This window comes from Corvus brachyrhynchos, unplaced genomic scaffold (genome assembly GCF_000691975.1).
Source record: "Corvus brachyrhynchos isolate BGI_N302 unplaced genomic scaffold, ASM69197v1 scaffold72, whole genome shotgun sequence".
Classification (NCBI taxonomy): domain Eukaryota; kingdom Metazoa; phylum Chordata; class Aves; order Passeriformes; family Corvidae; genus Corvus; species Corvus brachyrhynchos.
In genome coordinates this window covers 289,794-306,457 of record NW_008236763.1, presented here as the reverse complement: position 1 = coordinate 306,457, position 16,664 = coordinate 289,794, and the positions used below count along the sequence as shown (strand labels likewise).

Below are 16,664 nucleotides of genomic sequence, written 5' to 3'. Positions count from 1 at the left end.
ACTCCGACCCTGCCCCCTTCCCCTCAGGCCGCGCGGAGCCGCGTCACAGAGGGGGTTTTACTGCGCTGCCCCGGCGCCCTCAGAGTCCGGCACGGCCCCGGCGCTGCCTCGACCCCGCAGTCCGGCCCCCGCCTATTCGTTCTTCAGCCCCTCGGCGATGAGGTTGAGCTCGTAGCACCAGGTCTCGTAGCGATAGGCCACGCGGATCTGGGCCACGTTCGTCTTCCGGATGTCGTTGCCTTCGGGCCCGTCTTCCCGGTAGTTTTCACCCAGAAACTTCACTTTCTCCTGCCAGAGGCAAAGACAGCGGTACCGACCTCAGAACGCCCGCTGGCAGCGCCCGAGGGAAGCGCTAAGCCCATGGGCGGAACTGGTCGCCGTTGTCAGGCCGTGAGCAGGACCACCCCAGAAGGAAACAGAAATCGTGGGACAGGACACACTGCAGGACACACACCTCGTGGGACAGGACACCATCTTCATGGGACAGGACACACCTCATGGGACAGGACACACTGCAGGACACACACCGTGTGGGACAGGACACCCAGGTTGCGGCACAGGACACACCTCATGGGACAGGACATACTGCAGGACACCACTTCATGGAACAGGACACACCTCATGGGATATGAGACACTGCAGAACACCCAGCTTGTGGGACAGGCCACACTGCAGGACACCCCTCGTGGGACAGGACACCCACCTCGTGGGACAGGCCGCACTGCAGGACGCTGTTCCTGGCGATCTCACACATGTCACAGGTGCTGAGCTTGAACACCTGGGCGGCGATGGCATACTCCTCCATGAGGGGCTCCTGCAGCACAGGGTTAGGGGTCAGCAGCCTCTGCCAGCACAGCCCATGCTCTGCAGCAGCTGTCCCAGACCTCACAGAACCACTGAATCATTGGAGTTGGAAAAGTTCTCCAAGATCAAGTCCAACCTTCAGTCAACACTCCCATGCCCACTAAACCATATCACAAAGTGCCACATGTTCTCATATTTTGAAAACTTCCAGGCACCACTGCCCTGGGCAGCCTGTTCTGATGCTTGACCCCTGCTTCAGTGAAGAATTTTTTCCTAATATCCCACCTGAACCTCTGCTGGTGGAGGGGGAGATGGCTCAGCATATGCTGCACCCTCTGCAAGTGCCACTGGCTTCCAAAAAAAACGGGGGCCCACACAGTCCCAGCCCCACAGTCCCAGCCCCAGTGCTCAGCTCACACTGTACCTTGGTGTAGTGAAACTGCATGGGGTCATCTGTAGAAAGGGACACCATCAGCCCTTTCTGGTGGAAGTCAAGCAAGGGATTCTTGGCGTACTCCAGGAAGAGGCTGTTGTTGCTGAGTGGGGACATGGCAATGGGAATTTGGGCGAGGAAGTACAGATACTGCAGCACCGGGCTCTGCAAAGATGAGCAGAGGTACCACATTAGGGATAAAGTTGCTGCACCTTCCACCTCTCCAAGGTCACTCCTCAGATCAGGCCAGCCCTCAGCCATGGAATTGTGTGCAGGGAAGGAGATGGGCAAGCCAGCAATCAATCCTTCAGGCCAAGGAACACAAGAGGCCAAGGAGCTGTCTGATACCAGAACTCAGCTGGCTCCAGTGATAACAAAGATATTCTATGATGGGTCTGTGAGGCTAAACCCCCCAAAATCTAATACATTTCTCAGCTGCACCCCCAAACATGCCTGGAGAAACCCAGAGAACCATTTGACATCTGCCTGAAGCCAGGATGTGTCAGCATGAAGCAGAGGCACACGTAACTGCCAGCTACATGGAGGCAGCTGTGAGCACTTCTGCTCTGCCGTGCTTGGGCTGCTCCTGGCAGCCTGCTCCTCATACCTTCTTGAGGTTGAGCCCGTGGGAGATGTTATCTGCTGTCATGAAGGCTGCCAGCAAGTGTGTGATGGCCCCGGCCTCGCCGCAGTGCGGGCGGAACAGGAACGTGTTCATCCCACGCTGCCTGGGCACAGGGAAGGAGCACTCAGAGCAGGCAAACGGCAGGGTTGGGTGGCTGGACCCGACTTCAGGCCCAGCTCTGCCCCTACCATGAGTCCCCAAGAATCCAGCTTGACCTAGGAGCATGTTGCTCGTTCTCATTTCTCCTCTGTGCATGCAATAGATGTGTCTCTGCAATCCCTAAGCTTTCCCCCCAGTCCATCACATTTCCTACTGAGGGGTATTTGGATTGCTCTGGGACATGATGCTCCACATACAGAGCGAGGAGAGCCCCACTTCTTCCACACCAACAGTCAAAGAACCGAGGCAGCCCCTTGGCAGATCCCAGGCCTCACCTGCGCAGGTTGTTTAGCACCAGGATGTTGGCATACATGTAGTAGATGTAGTAGGTATAGGATGGGTTCTTCTGAGAAGTCCACTCCTCTGGCTTTGGGCTTTTAGTGCTGAACATGTGTCCACTGTGCTTGGATTCATCATCCACGCTGTCAAAGCCCGTGATCTGCTTGGCAAGGGAACAAAAAAGTGCATCTCACACTCTGCACCTCATCATGCCCAGGTGGGTTCACTCGGCCCCACCACAGCTCACCAGAGCCCAGCTGTACCCCTGTGCTCCCCGAGGGCAGGGTTGGGGAAGGCTGCAGACCTCACTCCTCACAACCCCCCAAGCACTGTCCAGGACTGGGAATAAAGCTCACACCTCTCCAGGAGGTGAGTGGGCAGCAATTCTCAGCACGACAGCAGCCAGCCCAGGGAGTCTGACCCCTCCCTGCACTTCTGGCCTTCCCAGAATGAGGCAGAAGGACCACGAGCCAACTGATGCCATTTTCCATGTCAGGGCCAATACCCCATTTCTTGTGCACAAACAGGAAGGCCAGTTCTCCCCACACCTGACAACATCAGCAGGTGACACTCACGTGGCGTAGAAAGACACTCAGCTCTTTGTGGGCTTGGGGATTGACAGTTGCCTCAAACACAGGAACAAATATGTTTTCCAGCATTTTCCCAAAGTGGGGGAGGAAATTCTTAGACCTGAACACATCACTGTGGACAGAAACAGGGATTAGTTGGTAACCAGAGGGACAACATGGCCCACTGTCCCCAAACCCTTTCAGGGATGAGGGATCTGTAAGGCACAGTGCTCCCTCAGCCCCACAGCACGTACTAAATCCTGGGGACTTGGATCATCCACTTCATGTTGGGGGAATAGACCCGGTGGGTGTTGAACCACTTGGCCAGGTTGGCCCACTCCTCAGGCGACCGCCCGTAGATCGAGAGCCGGGGCTCCGTGTGCTGGTACTTGGCATCCTCCAGGTCAGAGCCAACCTCCTGCAAACCAGAGCACACCATGGCAAGGGAAGCCACAGCAGCACCACAGCTTCACCCTGTTCTCCTCCCCTCTGTCCATACCTTGATGATGGTAGCAAAATACTCGCCGTTGATGGCGTTCTCTGTCTTCAGATAGAGGTCCCGCAGCTCGCTGGCCCCCACGGGGTTGTACTTGTCATTGAACTTGTCAAAGCGCTGGAATGTCTGCCGGCCCTGGAGCAGGGAGATCAGGCTCAAATACTGCCCTCACAGTTTGGCAGGGAGCAGGGACTGAGCCAAACCACCCAAAATGGGAAAGCCAGGAGCTGCCGTACCCTCACACAAATGTTAATGCACACAACATGTGTGGCTGCACAGGAAAAAGCCGTGGGGGGTGAGAGTGGCCCAAGAGTGATCTTACAGTAAATGTCTGACCACTTACAGCATGAACATCCAGGGAATCCACTGTCAGGTCATAGGGGTGCAGGTTGAGCTGCTGGAAAAGCTGTTTCAGGGTGAGCTGTTTGCCCTTGGCATTGTAGACCACGCGGTTGGCATCCACATGGTAGGATTTCTTGATGAAACGCAGAAGGTGCTTCTGGTTCATGCAGGCTGCAGCATGGATGTGTGTGTCCACCTGGGACAACAGAGGGACAGCTTCAAGTTGGGATGCTGGGGTACCATCCCAGGGAGGTAAACAGACCCCTCAGGTGAGCATGTTGTGTGGGGAGCAGGGCTCAGCTCAGCAGGTGAACACAACCAGAGGGCACAGCTTTGCCAAGAGCATCACAGGGAGCACATTCCCATTCACAGGAGCAATGCTGCTGCTACAGACAGGGACTCCAACATCCAGTTCCTGGGGAGGGACAGGCACTGTGACAGCTCCTCTCCAGGGTCCCTGGGGCTCTAAGCCTTGCCCTTTACCTTTCTGCAGTTGTAGAAGTCCCGGTGGGGGTTGTTCTTCAGCTCCTTCATCTCCTCCATCTCATTGAGCATTTCGTGCACTTGGAACTTGGATGAGAGGAACTTGAGGCGCCGGTGAGCGTAGGTCTTCCTGGTGAGAGCAAAGGGCAGAACAATCACTGGGCTCCTTACCCCTTGACACAGGGACACAGATTCTGCCTGGGGTGGAGGAGCTTATGCTGCCCAGCCCTGCTTCCCTAAGGTGCCTCCCCTGGCTCTATTACAGAGCTCTGGCCAGCTGGGAGCTTACCTGCAGGTCCTGTCTCCAATCCCTGAGTGCTGCTTTGCTTAAGACACAAGTCAAGAGGGCTGACAAGGGCCAAGGACACTTGGGCAGCCAGGTGTGTCATCAGCAGGTTCCTCCCTCTTCCCAGGACAGGGAGGGGGCTGCCCTGACCTCCCTCTGCCCACTGAGGCAGGACCTGGTGGGTTGTGCACTTACACAGGCCCCTGTGCAATCAGGACCAAGAGGAAGTTCATGTCATCCATGAAGTGCTCGAGGCTGGGGTAGGGCAGGTCCTTTGGCTCATTTCTCTCAGCCGCTGCCTTGTCTGCATAGACATAAACTATCCCATCCTTCATCTGGACATGGTATCCCAGGTCCTCGGGGAGATTCCCAGTGTCGAAGGGATCCTGTCCATCCTTCATTGGCGGGGTGAACACTGCACCAAAAGGAGAATTCTATAAGGCTGCCGGCCCAAACCTCCCAGGCCTGCCTTGCTCCCCCACCGCACGCAGCAGGAGGGGCACCCCACCACTGTGACACCTAGGAGGAGGCCTGGGCAAGTGCCTTCCACAGCCCTTTCCTGAGCCCTGCCCCGTACTGAAGCCAGAAGAAGCCCCTGGGGTGCCTGGAGGTACCTGGGCCGATGTCACTGGGTTTCCAGGGCTCGCCCTCGATGGCACGCAGGTACTGCGAGGGCGTCTTGGGGAACCTCTGCACCGACTGCTGCATGTGCTTCTCCCGGATGCACAGCGCCCGGTACAGACCTCGGCACACCACTTCAAAATCTTCCACTGTCACCTGCGAGAGAGTTGTTGCTGAAGGCAGCTACACAGCTGGAACACGGGTGTCCAAGAGACACCCTGGTGCACCCAGGTGGAGGGAGATTTTGGTCACAGCAAGGTAAATGTCAAAAAATGGTTTGGGCTGGAATGGATCCTAAACACCATCTTGTTCCAGCCTTTGCCATGGGCAGGGACACTTTCCATTATCCCAGGCTGCTCCCAGCCCTGTCCATCCTGGCCTGGGACACTTCCAGGGATGGGGCAGCCACAGCTTCTCTGGGCACCCTGTGTCAGGGCCTCCCCACACTCACAGGGAACAATTCCTTCCCAATATCCCATCTAACCCTGCCCTCTGGCACTGGGAAGCCATTCCCCTTGACCTGTCACTACATGCTCTTGTAAAAAGTCCCTCTCCAACTTTCTTGTCATATCATATCAATCATATCATCATATCATATCATATCTATCTCATCATATCGTATCTATCTCATCATATCATAAATCATACCATATCAATGTCCCGCTGCTCTGCCTGAGCAGGGCAAGGAAGGGATGATAGGCAGAGACCCAGGCATGGCAAAGGAAAGTTCCTGGTGCCAGAACCAGTGAATTCTAATGTCACCCCCTCTTACATTCCTCACTGCAATCAGTAATTGGCCCTGAAATGGAAGCCAGGCCTGGGCAAAACATTAAAGCTATTTTTGGAGCCCAGGCTGAAACTGAAGTAGGAACAACAACATACACTGACACAGTGTGTCAAGGATTTTTGATTTACTGCACAAACAAGTGTTTTGGGCAGTCAGAAGAGGCTGGAGTGGAGCACTCCCAGCTAGGACAGTCATGGCAGGGGGAACATGCTGAGTGCCTGAGCAGGGAGGGATTTCCAGATCCCCTCTGCTATGCAGCTCCAGGCTGAGCAACCCTCCAGCAGGTTCTTAGAAGCAGCACAAATGTAATAGGAGGCTGAGGAGGAGAGTGAGGCAGGATTAGCATAGGATGTGATAACAGTCCTGGTCAAATGGCTCTGGGTGACCCTGCCTGTGCCAGAGGCTTGGTGACCTCCCTCAGCCATTCTGGGATGCTTGGATGTGCACAGACCTCAGACAGACAGAGCTGTGAGCAAGCAGAGAGGATGTGACAGAGTGAGCACAGCCCGCCCTGCCAGGCCCGCCCTGGAGAATCCCATGGGAAACATGCAGCACCCCACGGCTGCTGCTAAGGAATTCAGCTCTGGATCCTCCAGGGATGCAGCAGGGCACTCCCAGATGCTTGTGAGGCACAGACTGAGCTGGGAGACACCCTCCCCATTGCAGCTGGTACAGACTCCTGTGTCAGTGGGCACTGCTGAGGGACAGGCAGGGACCAGAGGGGGCAACCAGCATGGGAAGGGAGCAGCCATGGAAGTACCTACCCCAGAGGCATAATCCCCAGTGATCTGCACCCGCTGGAAGTCGGGCACAGTCTGGTACTGGGGGCAGGTGGAGTTGGCCTCATCAGTGGCAGCCTGGCTGGGCACAGACCTGGGAGCCACAGACACTGCCAGCGCAATCGTCTTCTGGTGGATCAGCTTCTTCCTGCTACGGAGGAAAGGCTCAGGCAAACAGCCCCATTCCATGGTCACACACAGGTGCAGGGCCAGGGACTTCCCACAGCCATGTTCTATCTGTGCACAACACGAATCAACTCACTGGTGATTTCTGAGCACAACATGAATCAGCCGACCAGTGATTTCTGAGCACCTTAAACGGATGCTGCCAGAAGCACAGCCCACAGCACACAAAATAGCCACAGGCTTTGGAAGTTGCATCTTTCCAGAGTCCCCAAGTCTCCCTCCCCAACAGCTCTGTGGCCATTGCTGTGCTGACACCGAGGGAACAGGCCAAGGGTTTCTTTCTGTCCAACAGTGGGAACAATTGGAGAGGAAATCCTGGAGTACCTCACAGATGCCCTGGGATTATCAAGGATTTATTCCATAGGTGTGGTGAGCTGGGCCCAAGGGCCTTGATTTACATCCCCCCTGTTTGCTCTGGCCAGGGGCTGCAGGCTGTGCTCCTCTCCTTGCCCAGGCTCCCGGGAACTCACCGCTTTTCCACCATGGCACTGGTCTCCTGGAGCATCATGTGCAGTGTCATTTCCTGGCGGGAGATGGGGCAGATATCTTCCACATCAAAATGAGAGATTTCTCCCCTGACCTCCTCATCCTTCACCTCGGAGGCAAAGACCTTCTCGGCGAAGGAGCGCATGGACTCGTCCATCTCTGCAAGGAGCAGGAGTTCAGTGTCCCACAGGGAGGTGATTCCCAGCCACTGGAACAGGCAGGTGCCCCTTGCAGGCAGCTCTGTGTTCAGCTGCCATTTCCTCATGGCCCCCACACCCCAGAGAAGACTCTGAGCCACCTCCCAAATTTCCAGCAAGGCCAGGCCACACCTGGTGGGCTGGAGACATCCCTTGATATCCCCAGTACAGCATATAGTAAATACAGCCCAAGAGTGCTGCCCAAAGGCCCAGAGAGCAGCAGGTCCTTGGGAAGGGCAGTTATGGGAGCATGCACTGGGGGGAAGAGGGGAAAATTGGCAGAGCCCTTACAGCTCCAGGGAGCCTGAAATCCACTTGCTGCAGCAGTCAGGGGGAAGACAGAGGTGTGGATGGAGGGGGCAGAGCTGGCAGCCCAAGCACTCAGCTCCCACCAACCCAGTGCAGGGAGCTGGGCACTCCCCAGCCCACCACGTGCATCGTGCTGCAAAGGTGCCGAAGTCTCCATTGACACAGGCTGGAGCTTTATGGAGGAGGACAAGGAAGGTTAAAAACCCTTCCACTGCCAACAAAACACCATAAAACAAGAACCCAAGGGTTCTGCTGGCAGCGTCTCCCAGAAGCAGCTATTTGCATGGCAGCACAGGGGCACTGGCAGCAGGTTTTGGTAGCTCAACACGAAGCAGGGCGAGGATCAGTGCCCAAGGTTGGACCTCACCATCGAGTGTCACACAGGACATGGTCACAGGTGAGGACCAAAGCAGAACGGACAGAGGGTTCTCACAGCACTCAGGGTGCCAGGAGGGTATTTAACAAATTGCATATTTTGGTGCTGTATCAAAGGACCAAATGGTGGGAGCATTCTGTGTAACACCGAGGGGCAGAGCTGGCACTGCCAGGAAATAGCATTTCTCCAGCTGCTGAAGGATCACCATGATCACGTAACCGCTGCTTGGTTCCAGTGATCATGTCCAGGCAGTAACACAGCAGAGCATAGAGAAACCCAGCAATACTCACCTTTATGTTCTGCTGTTTGAGACAAAACAGAGACAAAATAAAAGCTGTTGTGATCAGCCCCTCAAAGTTGGAGCCTTTTTGCCTTATCATCTCATCAGTCATTAAAAAGGGATTAGCAAAGTACAAGTTTAGCCAAAGCCTTCCATGCCTTCCACTTATAAAAGAATCATAGAATCCCAGAATGGTTTGGGTTGGAAGGGACCTTAAAGCTCATCTGATGGGCAGGGACACCTTCCATTATCCCAGGCTGCTCCAAGCCCCATCCAACCTGGCCTTGAACACTTCCAGGGATGGGGCAGCCACAGCTTCTCTGGGCACCCCGTGCCAGGGCCTTCCCACCCTCACAGAGAGGAATTCCTTCCCAATATCCCACCCTCCTTTGGCTTAAAACCATTCCCCCTTGTCTGTCATTCCCTGCCCTTGTGCGAAGTCCCTCCAGCCTTCTTGTAGCCCCTTTAGGTACTGAAAGAAAAATAAGAAAGGCAGAGAAGAAGTTGTCACTTTGAGGAATGCCAAGATGGAAGTTCTGTGTTGCCTGTCCCACAACGGAGCCTCAGTGGTGCCTCAGCATGGAACCAAACCCCACTGCAGTTACATCCCACCCAAGGCTCTGGCACAGCTTCTGCCCGACGCAGTCTCTGCTTTCCCTGCAGAGCCCAAGGGGGAGCATTTTCTAGAACCCAGATCACCTCACTCCACACCACCAGAGACTGACGGGTACCAGTCCTGTGCTGCAACTGAGCTGGCCTGGAAGGTCTCTCCCTGCACCTGCAGGGATGCAGCAGGAACACAGGAAGGGCAGCAGAGCCTTCTCCTGCTGACCAAGCAAGCAGATATTTCAGTGACTCTGAGCACCAGGCTTGGCTATTTTTTGCCCTTGACTCTCTCCTTTGTGGCCCTCAGGATGGATGGTCATTTCAGAGATGCCGAGTTCCATCCCCCTGTGGTCACATCTCCCCTTATTCCCTAACAGGATCACACAGCTGAGACTCTGCACTCCCACAGCTCCTCACTGCTGGTCAGACAGGGTGGCAGCACCATCTGAGGGTGCAGCCCCTGCCTTTTCCATCTGAGCCAGCAGTTCAGGCTGGAGCTCTGGCATCACAGCTCACCAGCTGCTGACTTCCCAAAGCCCAGCCTGCGGAACACACACTCCACAATTCTGACTCCATGTATTCATTTGCCAGCTAATCATCCCAGAAATGCTTAGTTTGACCTTTCATCTCTCTAGTGGACGAACATTACACTCAGGAAGGTTCACAACCTCCCACTGACGGTGCAGGGCCAGGCTTTAACACCAACTTCATGTGCTAGGGCAGTGTCTCTTACACCATAGCCCTGCAATTCCAAACATGCTCCTATCAGGGCTGTTTGGTGCTGTTATCACTCAGGGCTCTGCAGTCACCTGTCACATGTCCCTCTGCACTGTCCTGCAGAGCCTGGCTGGCCCTGCTCCTGCTGCCCAGCTCATACTCCCATCCCCTCGGGGTTGCAGCTCCCTACATCTTCTGAGCTTCACCAAGTTGACCAGAGATTCCTGAAGTCCCTCTGACCCTTTCCACAGGGATTTAATGGTGTCATTACAGGACACATTACACTGCAGGAGAGACAATATTTTCCTTCAGTACAAGCATAGAAAGATTTAAACAATAACACAATTTCTTTGCTGCACTATCCAAAAACATCTCCAAGCAGGAAGAAAAATGCCCGAAGGCCCCAGTGAGGTCCCCTGGACACCACACATCCAAATCTCCGAGGCTGTGGGAGGAACCTGCCCTGTGGCTCCTTGGCTCACACTTGGCTTTCAGACCTACCTGGAATTCTCACCCGGGACATCGTAGCAGCGTTTGCAGAGCCTCAATAACACCCCAGTGTCCCCGAGCACGAGGGGCCAAGTGACTGCCTGGCAGCCCAACACTAATTTTACCGCTTTCCCTTCCCTGTAATCAGACTCTCCCACTCTAAAAGGAGACTGGAGATCAACTGTGGGACTATTTAAAGTGCAGCCACAACCACTTGCCCTGAAGCAGGTGAAAGCAGAACTCAAATTTAATTAATCTTTTTCTTTAAGTCAGGCTTGCATTTTACACTTTATGGAGTGTCTCCTGGTGTCTGGCCAGATTTCTGCTTTCCTGGGCAGCTGCACCTTTCTGGTGTGGTCTGTGGAAGTCAGTCTTTTAAGAGAGACTAAACCTGATGCCTTCTGTGCTGAACCAAAGGTTTAACGAAAATCCCCAATCAGAGCAGGGGCTGTGGATAGGTACAAACCATATGCTCTCACCTGAGCTGTTCAGGGATTTTTCCTGAGGGAGGGGTCTGTTTGAAAGCCTGGATTTTACCAACAGGGCTCACTTCTTCCCAGATGAATCCAACAAATTAAAGGAAGGTGTAGAGAGTCACAGTTTGTTCCTGAGCTTTTCAGGAACTGCCTTTATCAAGTTTTGTGTCATAATGTTGCTATGACAATCAGCTCTGTATGTGGTGAGCCATAACCAAGGTGTATCTGACAGAGACCAGATCTCAGTCCAGCCCAGGGTGGGTCAGGGAGCTCCTGCCTTCAGCTGCACACATGGCTTGGGTCTGGCAGAGCAGCTCTCAGGTTGGGAGGCACCTCCTGGCTTCATTTTAAGCAGGTTGTTTCCAGCATATTGGCTTTGAGGGCTGTACACTCCTTTAGGGTGTCCTCAAACCTTCTTCAGATCTCACCTGCAGCTGGAAAACACCTCCTGTGTGAAGAAAAAGGCCAGAATTTGTTGTGTCCTGCGTGTTGCCTGGATAACTCTGAGCTTCTTATTCAGATTCCTGGTGGGAAGTGGTGGAGCTGAAGAGGTCAGGAGGATAAAATAATTTTGATGTGAAACAGAGCCTTTCTCTGTTTGTTTGTGCTTCGATTCTTGATGGCATTGAAAAACTGCCCTGGAACAGGACAAAGCATTTGGGCACAGTCTGGCTCTGCTTTGAGGGTGGCTTTGGTCATAGCATTGAAGGGAACAGAAGAACCACCTGGAACAGACGTTATTCGGAATTACATGTGCATCCAAGGGGCTCCTGTGCCACATTTTGCAGGAAGAGCTATGGAAAAGTCTTGTCCAAGAAAAAGGCTGGAATAGGTGAGAGAGTCACCCGCATAAAATACAGAGCTGGAAATAACAAGCCATGGATTTTGTCCATAGGGAATCTTGTGGCACAGCCAGTGAAGTGAGGTGAGCTGAGACCTGGCACAGCATCTCCAGCTGAGATAATTTCCAGAGCATCCAGCAACTCTCTGGAAGAGATGTGCCCACTATTTGATGGGCACAACTTCAGAACATGCTGGGTGACAACTGAGAAATTCTCCAGAATTTAGGGAATTTTACCCCCACTTCCCTGTTATTCCCCAAGAATATAAATTTCCCTCCCTCCACCCTGCAGAGGAGAAGCACCAGGGATGCTTCCTCTCATGCTGATAAATTCTTCAGGTGATGAATTCTTCTTGTTCTCACCCATCCCCGAGTTTGAGTTCCAACACCATATTATTGTTTAACTGTTTCATTCAAGGTCCATAAAAACTGGCTCCTGCTTGTTTGCTGTCCCACAAGGACTAAATCCGCCCTTAACCTTCCTGGATACATCAATATCTTGGGATTCATATCTGAAACCAAAAATAACCTTTAAGATACAGGGGTCATCTTCCTCAAGAGAAGAATCTTGATCATCTCTTGATCCCTCAGCCCTTTTAATCACAGGGTCAGCTTGAGTGGGCTCATGGTGGAAATCTGAGTAAAGCCTGGGCACGCTGTACTAAAGTTAGATCCAGGGCCTGTGCAAACTCAAGGACTGACACAACCAACCTGTCTTCCCCCTCTTTTTCAGCTGGAAAGTGAATGATTCACACCCAGAGGCTTTGGAGTGGCTCTAAACCCCACACTTTCACCTCTGAGCTGCCCTCGTTCCACCCAGGTCCAGCCAAGGGAAAATGGTTGGACCTGGCAGGAATTTGGCAGCTTGGGTTATTGTGCAGGATCTTCTGCAGCTTGCCTGGCCTTGCATCCCCAGCACAGGGGCAGCTGCCCAAACAGAGGCCATGGGGCAAGATTTTCCAGAAAATGGTTTAAATCCTGAAGAGGAGGAATATGAACAGAGAGGGGACAACATGGATCTCCCCAGGGCACTCCTGGCTGTGCTGGGCCTTTGATCAACTCACCCAGCACTGGGGAAACTCTCAGCAAATTCTTCTCTCCCCAGGCTGCTCTCAGTCATCCCCTGCACAGATCCCCCCTGGGCTGCTGAAATCAGCCTCTGTTCCAGGGCACAACCAAAATCAGTTCCTCAGGAGGGAGCTTGTTTGTAGGAACAAGGGAGGTTGTTGCAGGGAACAAAGACATCGCAGGGAAACTTTCCCAGCAAGCCAAGAAACCCTTGGGTTTTTAGCACCCACCCGAGCTCAGGGTGTGAATCCTCTGGGAATAGGCAGTGACTGCTGGAGCTACAGTGGCAGGAGGTGCATGCCCCTGTTCCTGGGGGTCTGTTTTTAAATTCCTGGAACAAAACCCAGGTTGGACTCCAGGTTTCAGATACCTGACACAACGTCTGAGGAGAAATACACTTGAAGCACATTTACTTACTGTGTGGTCTGACACAATTTGCCTTCTTGCAGGAGGAAAGCCAACAGGGAAGTATTTTAGAAGACTGGATCAAGCAATTTAAAAGCCTAACAGAGCATGATTTGGGCACAGCAGTAACTTAATAGCTGTTTTTGCCACCAGAATATCAAGCAAAGGAGCTTCCCTCTCCATTTTTTAATATAAGTCAGCATGAGAGACCCCACTGCAAACAGACATTCAGCAGTAGCAAGATGCACAGGTTGGTGAAGTCATTAACTGGACTCAGGACCAAGCCTGTGGCAGGTCTCAAGGCCACTCTCACTGCTCATTGATGCTCTAGGGCACATCTGTGATAGAGCTGACCATGCCCCATGACAGAAGTGGCAACTGGTGTAAATCCCACCCCACAGACAAAGAGAGAGCACTGTGACAAACTTTCTGTAACCCACTCGTGGATACCATGCCCAGAACCCAAAGAAAACAACCAAAGAATTCAAAGTTTATTCTTTAAAAAAGTTATTTAAGAAGCAAAATAATTTACTTCAAACCAAAAGAGATGCATTATTGAAAGCAAATAATTAAACAAAGTAACAACAAATTAGCCCTTGGGTTAAAGGTCCAGATCCCAACATTTCCCAACCATCCTGGGGGTTACACACAGGCAGACTCAAGGTTTGGGGTTTTTGAGGAGCACAGACAGCTCAGAATGGGATTCAAACTCCCACTGCTCTCCTTCCCCCACAGGCCTGAGGCTGCTTGAAATCCAATTCTAAGTCTGAGCTGCACTAAAAATTACGGCAGCTTAAACATCCTGGTTTAAATCCAAAGTCCTACCAAGGACAAGGACAGGATCAGAGCAGTTGAACAAGACCACGGAGGGGGGACACAAAGAGAATCAACCACAGAGTTCCACTGGCTCCTTGGAGAGCTGTGCTCAGCCACAGCAACAGCAACATTTATCACAGTCATTGGCACTTGGAAGTTCTGAACAAGAGCTTTACCCTTTTTTAATATTTTACCACAAAAGTTGTTTATGTCTGTTCTGCCCAGTCAGGACAGTGAAATCAGCTTGGCACCAGTGCAGAGTTGTGCTGTTCTAAATAACAATATTTGGACCAAATCTACTAAAACATCTTTTCCAGGGACCTGTCTTGTGCAAAACCTTCTGTGCTTATCTTCTAAGTCATTTTCCCAAAAGTTCACAGGGTTTTGTCCTTCCAGTTCTTGGTTGCCACCAAACCCAGAGTTCCCTGTGAGACAGCTTGAAACAAATTACAGCCATTCAGTTCACACTCCTGACTAGTACAACACCCTGATTTTTTGCTGGATTTGGAACTACACTGATGGAGATGGGAGTATCACCCGTGCAGATCAGCTCTGCAGCATCCTAAAAACTGGAAAAATCCTAAAAACCCTTCTAAAGGTTCCAAAGATGGCATAAATACAGACCCATCCTCACCAGGGCTTTTTCCCTTTTCAGGTTCTATAGAGCCCAAGAGAAAGAGAACAGCAAAGAGAAAGCAGATGCATTTTCCAGTCAGTTCCCACACGTTTCTGAGAATTCCCAGCTTTTGGAGCTACAGCTGGTACATTGTAATGACACCCAGAGCATGTTGGGCAGTGTGGAGCATTGCTGTGAGGAACCTGAATCCAAATAATTCTCCAGACTGACCACACAGCCTTCAAACATCAAATGCCAGAGGCTTCCCATGGCCACAGGCAGCTGTGCTCTGAGCAAACCTGCTTGCCAGGAAACAAACTCCTGCATTTCCCAAGAAATCAAACCCCATCCACAGACCTGGATGACAGAATGTCACCGTTCAACATCCTTACAAACTCCACATTGCTCTACGTGACCAGATGTGCATCCCAAAAGCTTTTTGTCATTTTCCAGGGGTGTTTTTATTAACTGGGCACCCATGTGTCACACATCTCTTCAGGAGCAGCCACTCATCTCCTGCCACAGGGAAGGCTTTCACAGAAAACTCTCCCTGACAAAGCTTTCTCAGCCCTGGCTGTGCAGTGGTGGCAGCTCTGTCACGTTTAACCTGCAGCATGAGATCAGTCATGGGATGGTTTGGGTGGGAAGGGGCCTTAAAGCTCATCCAGTGCCACCCCTGCCATGGGCAGGGACACCTCCCACTACCTCAGGGTGCTCCAACCTGGCCTTGGACACTTCCAGGGATGGGGCAGCCACAGCTTCTCTGGGCAACATCAAACATGCTGAATCCAAGCCACAGCCAATGGTCCCCACAATTCTGCCCACCACTGTGTGTATGGTGCTGGAAAATATTATTTTATGTTAAAATTTTTGTGGGTTTAATTCTTATCAGTGTCACGTCAGTCAAAGTTAAAATAAATTGAGAAAAGTATTTATAAGGATTATCACAGATAAAGAAAATGTGATGCAGACTGAGCCTCTTAATTCCCAGAAGAGAATGAAGGATGTAAGTAGTGAAGGAAGCAAGATTAAAAGGAAAACATTCTTCTCTCTCTGTTTACTGATTTCTAATGTCCACTTGAAATTGAGCACTCCAAATGAAGATGTGTGACTGACACCAACAAACTGAAACTGAGCCTCCTGCAATTCCTCTGCTCCGCTGGTCTGGCACTGCCCGAACACTCCCTCTGTTGGCTGAAGGCTCCTTCCTCCTCCATCAGCGGAGCTGGGAATTCTGCTCTCCTGCCTGAGCACACGGAGCAGAACCCAATTCCAGCAGCACAAGGACCAGGAAAGGATGGGGCGTTCCAAGGAGCACTGGAGGTTTCGCAGCAGTGACCACACCTGGGCAGCCCAAGTGATGAGGGGAGGATGTTTTGTTCTGGGAAGAACTCGTTCAGCTCACAATTCCCTCAGCTGGAGGCTGTCAGAGCCCAGAATTCCCATCAGTCTGTCCCACATCTTCTCTGAAGCCATCACTGAACTCATCTCCTTCCTCATTTTGCAGGGATGCTGCAATCAGAAGCTGGCTCAGGTGTCTGTGGCAGCTCTCGGCCTTCTCCCCTCCAGCACAGAATCCCAGAATGGTTTGGGTTGGAAAGGACCTTAAAGCCCATCTCATTCCAGCCCCTGCCATGGGCAGGGACACCTTCCACTGTCCCAGGCTGCTCCAAGCCCCATCCAGCCTGGCCTTGGACACTTCCAGGGATCCAGGGACAGCCACTTTCTGCACCCCTGACAGAGTCACCCCAACCCCCCACACTCCTTCCCTGACAAGGAAACTCCAACTACATTTTACAGTCTAGAGACATTTTGAAGAGACTCTTTACAGTCTGTGGTAAGAAAATCAGAATAAAACAATTTGCAAGTTACAGAGAGAGCTGAATAGCAGCTGTCCAAAGCAACCTCCAGTTACCAGATTAATTAGTGAGAAGCTGCCCAGAAATGTTGGCAGTTCATGTTAAAAATGAACAGCTGACAGGTTTGGTCCAACTTGGAAGAGATCTGAATGCTGCAGGAAAACAATACAGAATATAAACTGTTCCACCCACAAAGAAAGTAAAACACAGATGCAGTGTGTCCCCTCCCTTGTCCAAGAGTCTCACAAGTGCCTGCTGGACTTTCCAGCCCCCA

At 52.3% G+C, this 16,664-nt stretch overlaps 2 protein-coding genes across 3 annotated transcripts in view; both read right to left on the bottom strand.

Annotated features, from left to right (window-relative positions):
• Window positions 1-43: 43 nt before the first annotated feature.
• AMPD1 (adenosine monophosphate deaminase 1) lies at window positions 44-10,407 on the bottom strand. 2 transcript variants are annotated; one of them, XM_008644684.2, is made up of 16 exons: window positions 10,322-10,395; window positions 8,508-8,519; window positions 7,320-7,494; window positions 6,649-6,814; window positions 5,091-5,253; window positions 4,672-4,891; window positions 4,191-4,320; window positions 3,709-3,903; window positions 3,369-3,500; window positions 3,124-3,287; window positions 2,876-3,002; window positions 2,297-2,460; window positions 1,845-1,965; window positions 1,229-1,402; window positions 704-814; window positions 44-288 (listed from the first exon to the last, which is right to left on the bottom strand). In XM_008644684.2, the coding sequence occupies exons 1-16, from the start codon at window positions 10,341-10,343 to the stop codon at window positions 133-135; spliced, it is 2,232 nt and encodes a 743-aa protein (XP_008642906.1). In that variant the 5' UTR covers window positions 10,344-10,395; the 3' UTR covers window positions 44-132. The 2 variants fall into 2 exon arrangements, with proteins under 2 accessions (XP_008642906.1, XP_017582665.1); XM_017727176.1 differs by lacking the exon at window positions 8,508-8,519 and having other exon boundaries at window positions 10,322-10,407.
• Window positions 10,408-16,327: 5,920 nt separating this feature from the next.
• Window positions 16,328-16,664, bottom strand: part of NRAS (neuroblastoma RAS viral oncogene homolog) — a 4,423-nt gene continuing 4,086 nt past the window's right edge. The window contains exon 4 of the mRNA XM_008644683.2: window positions 16,328-16,664. This exon is cut by the window's right edge and continues 696 nt beyond it. The gene's annotated coding sequence lies outside the window, so the exon portion shown is untranslated.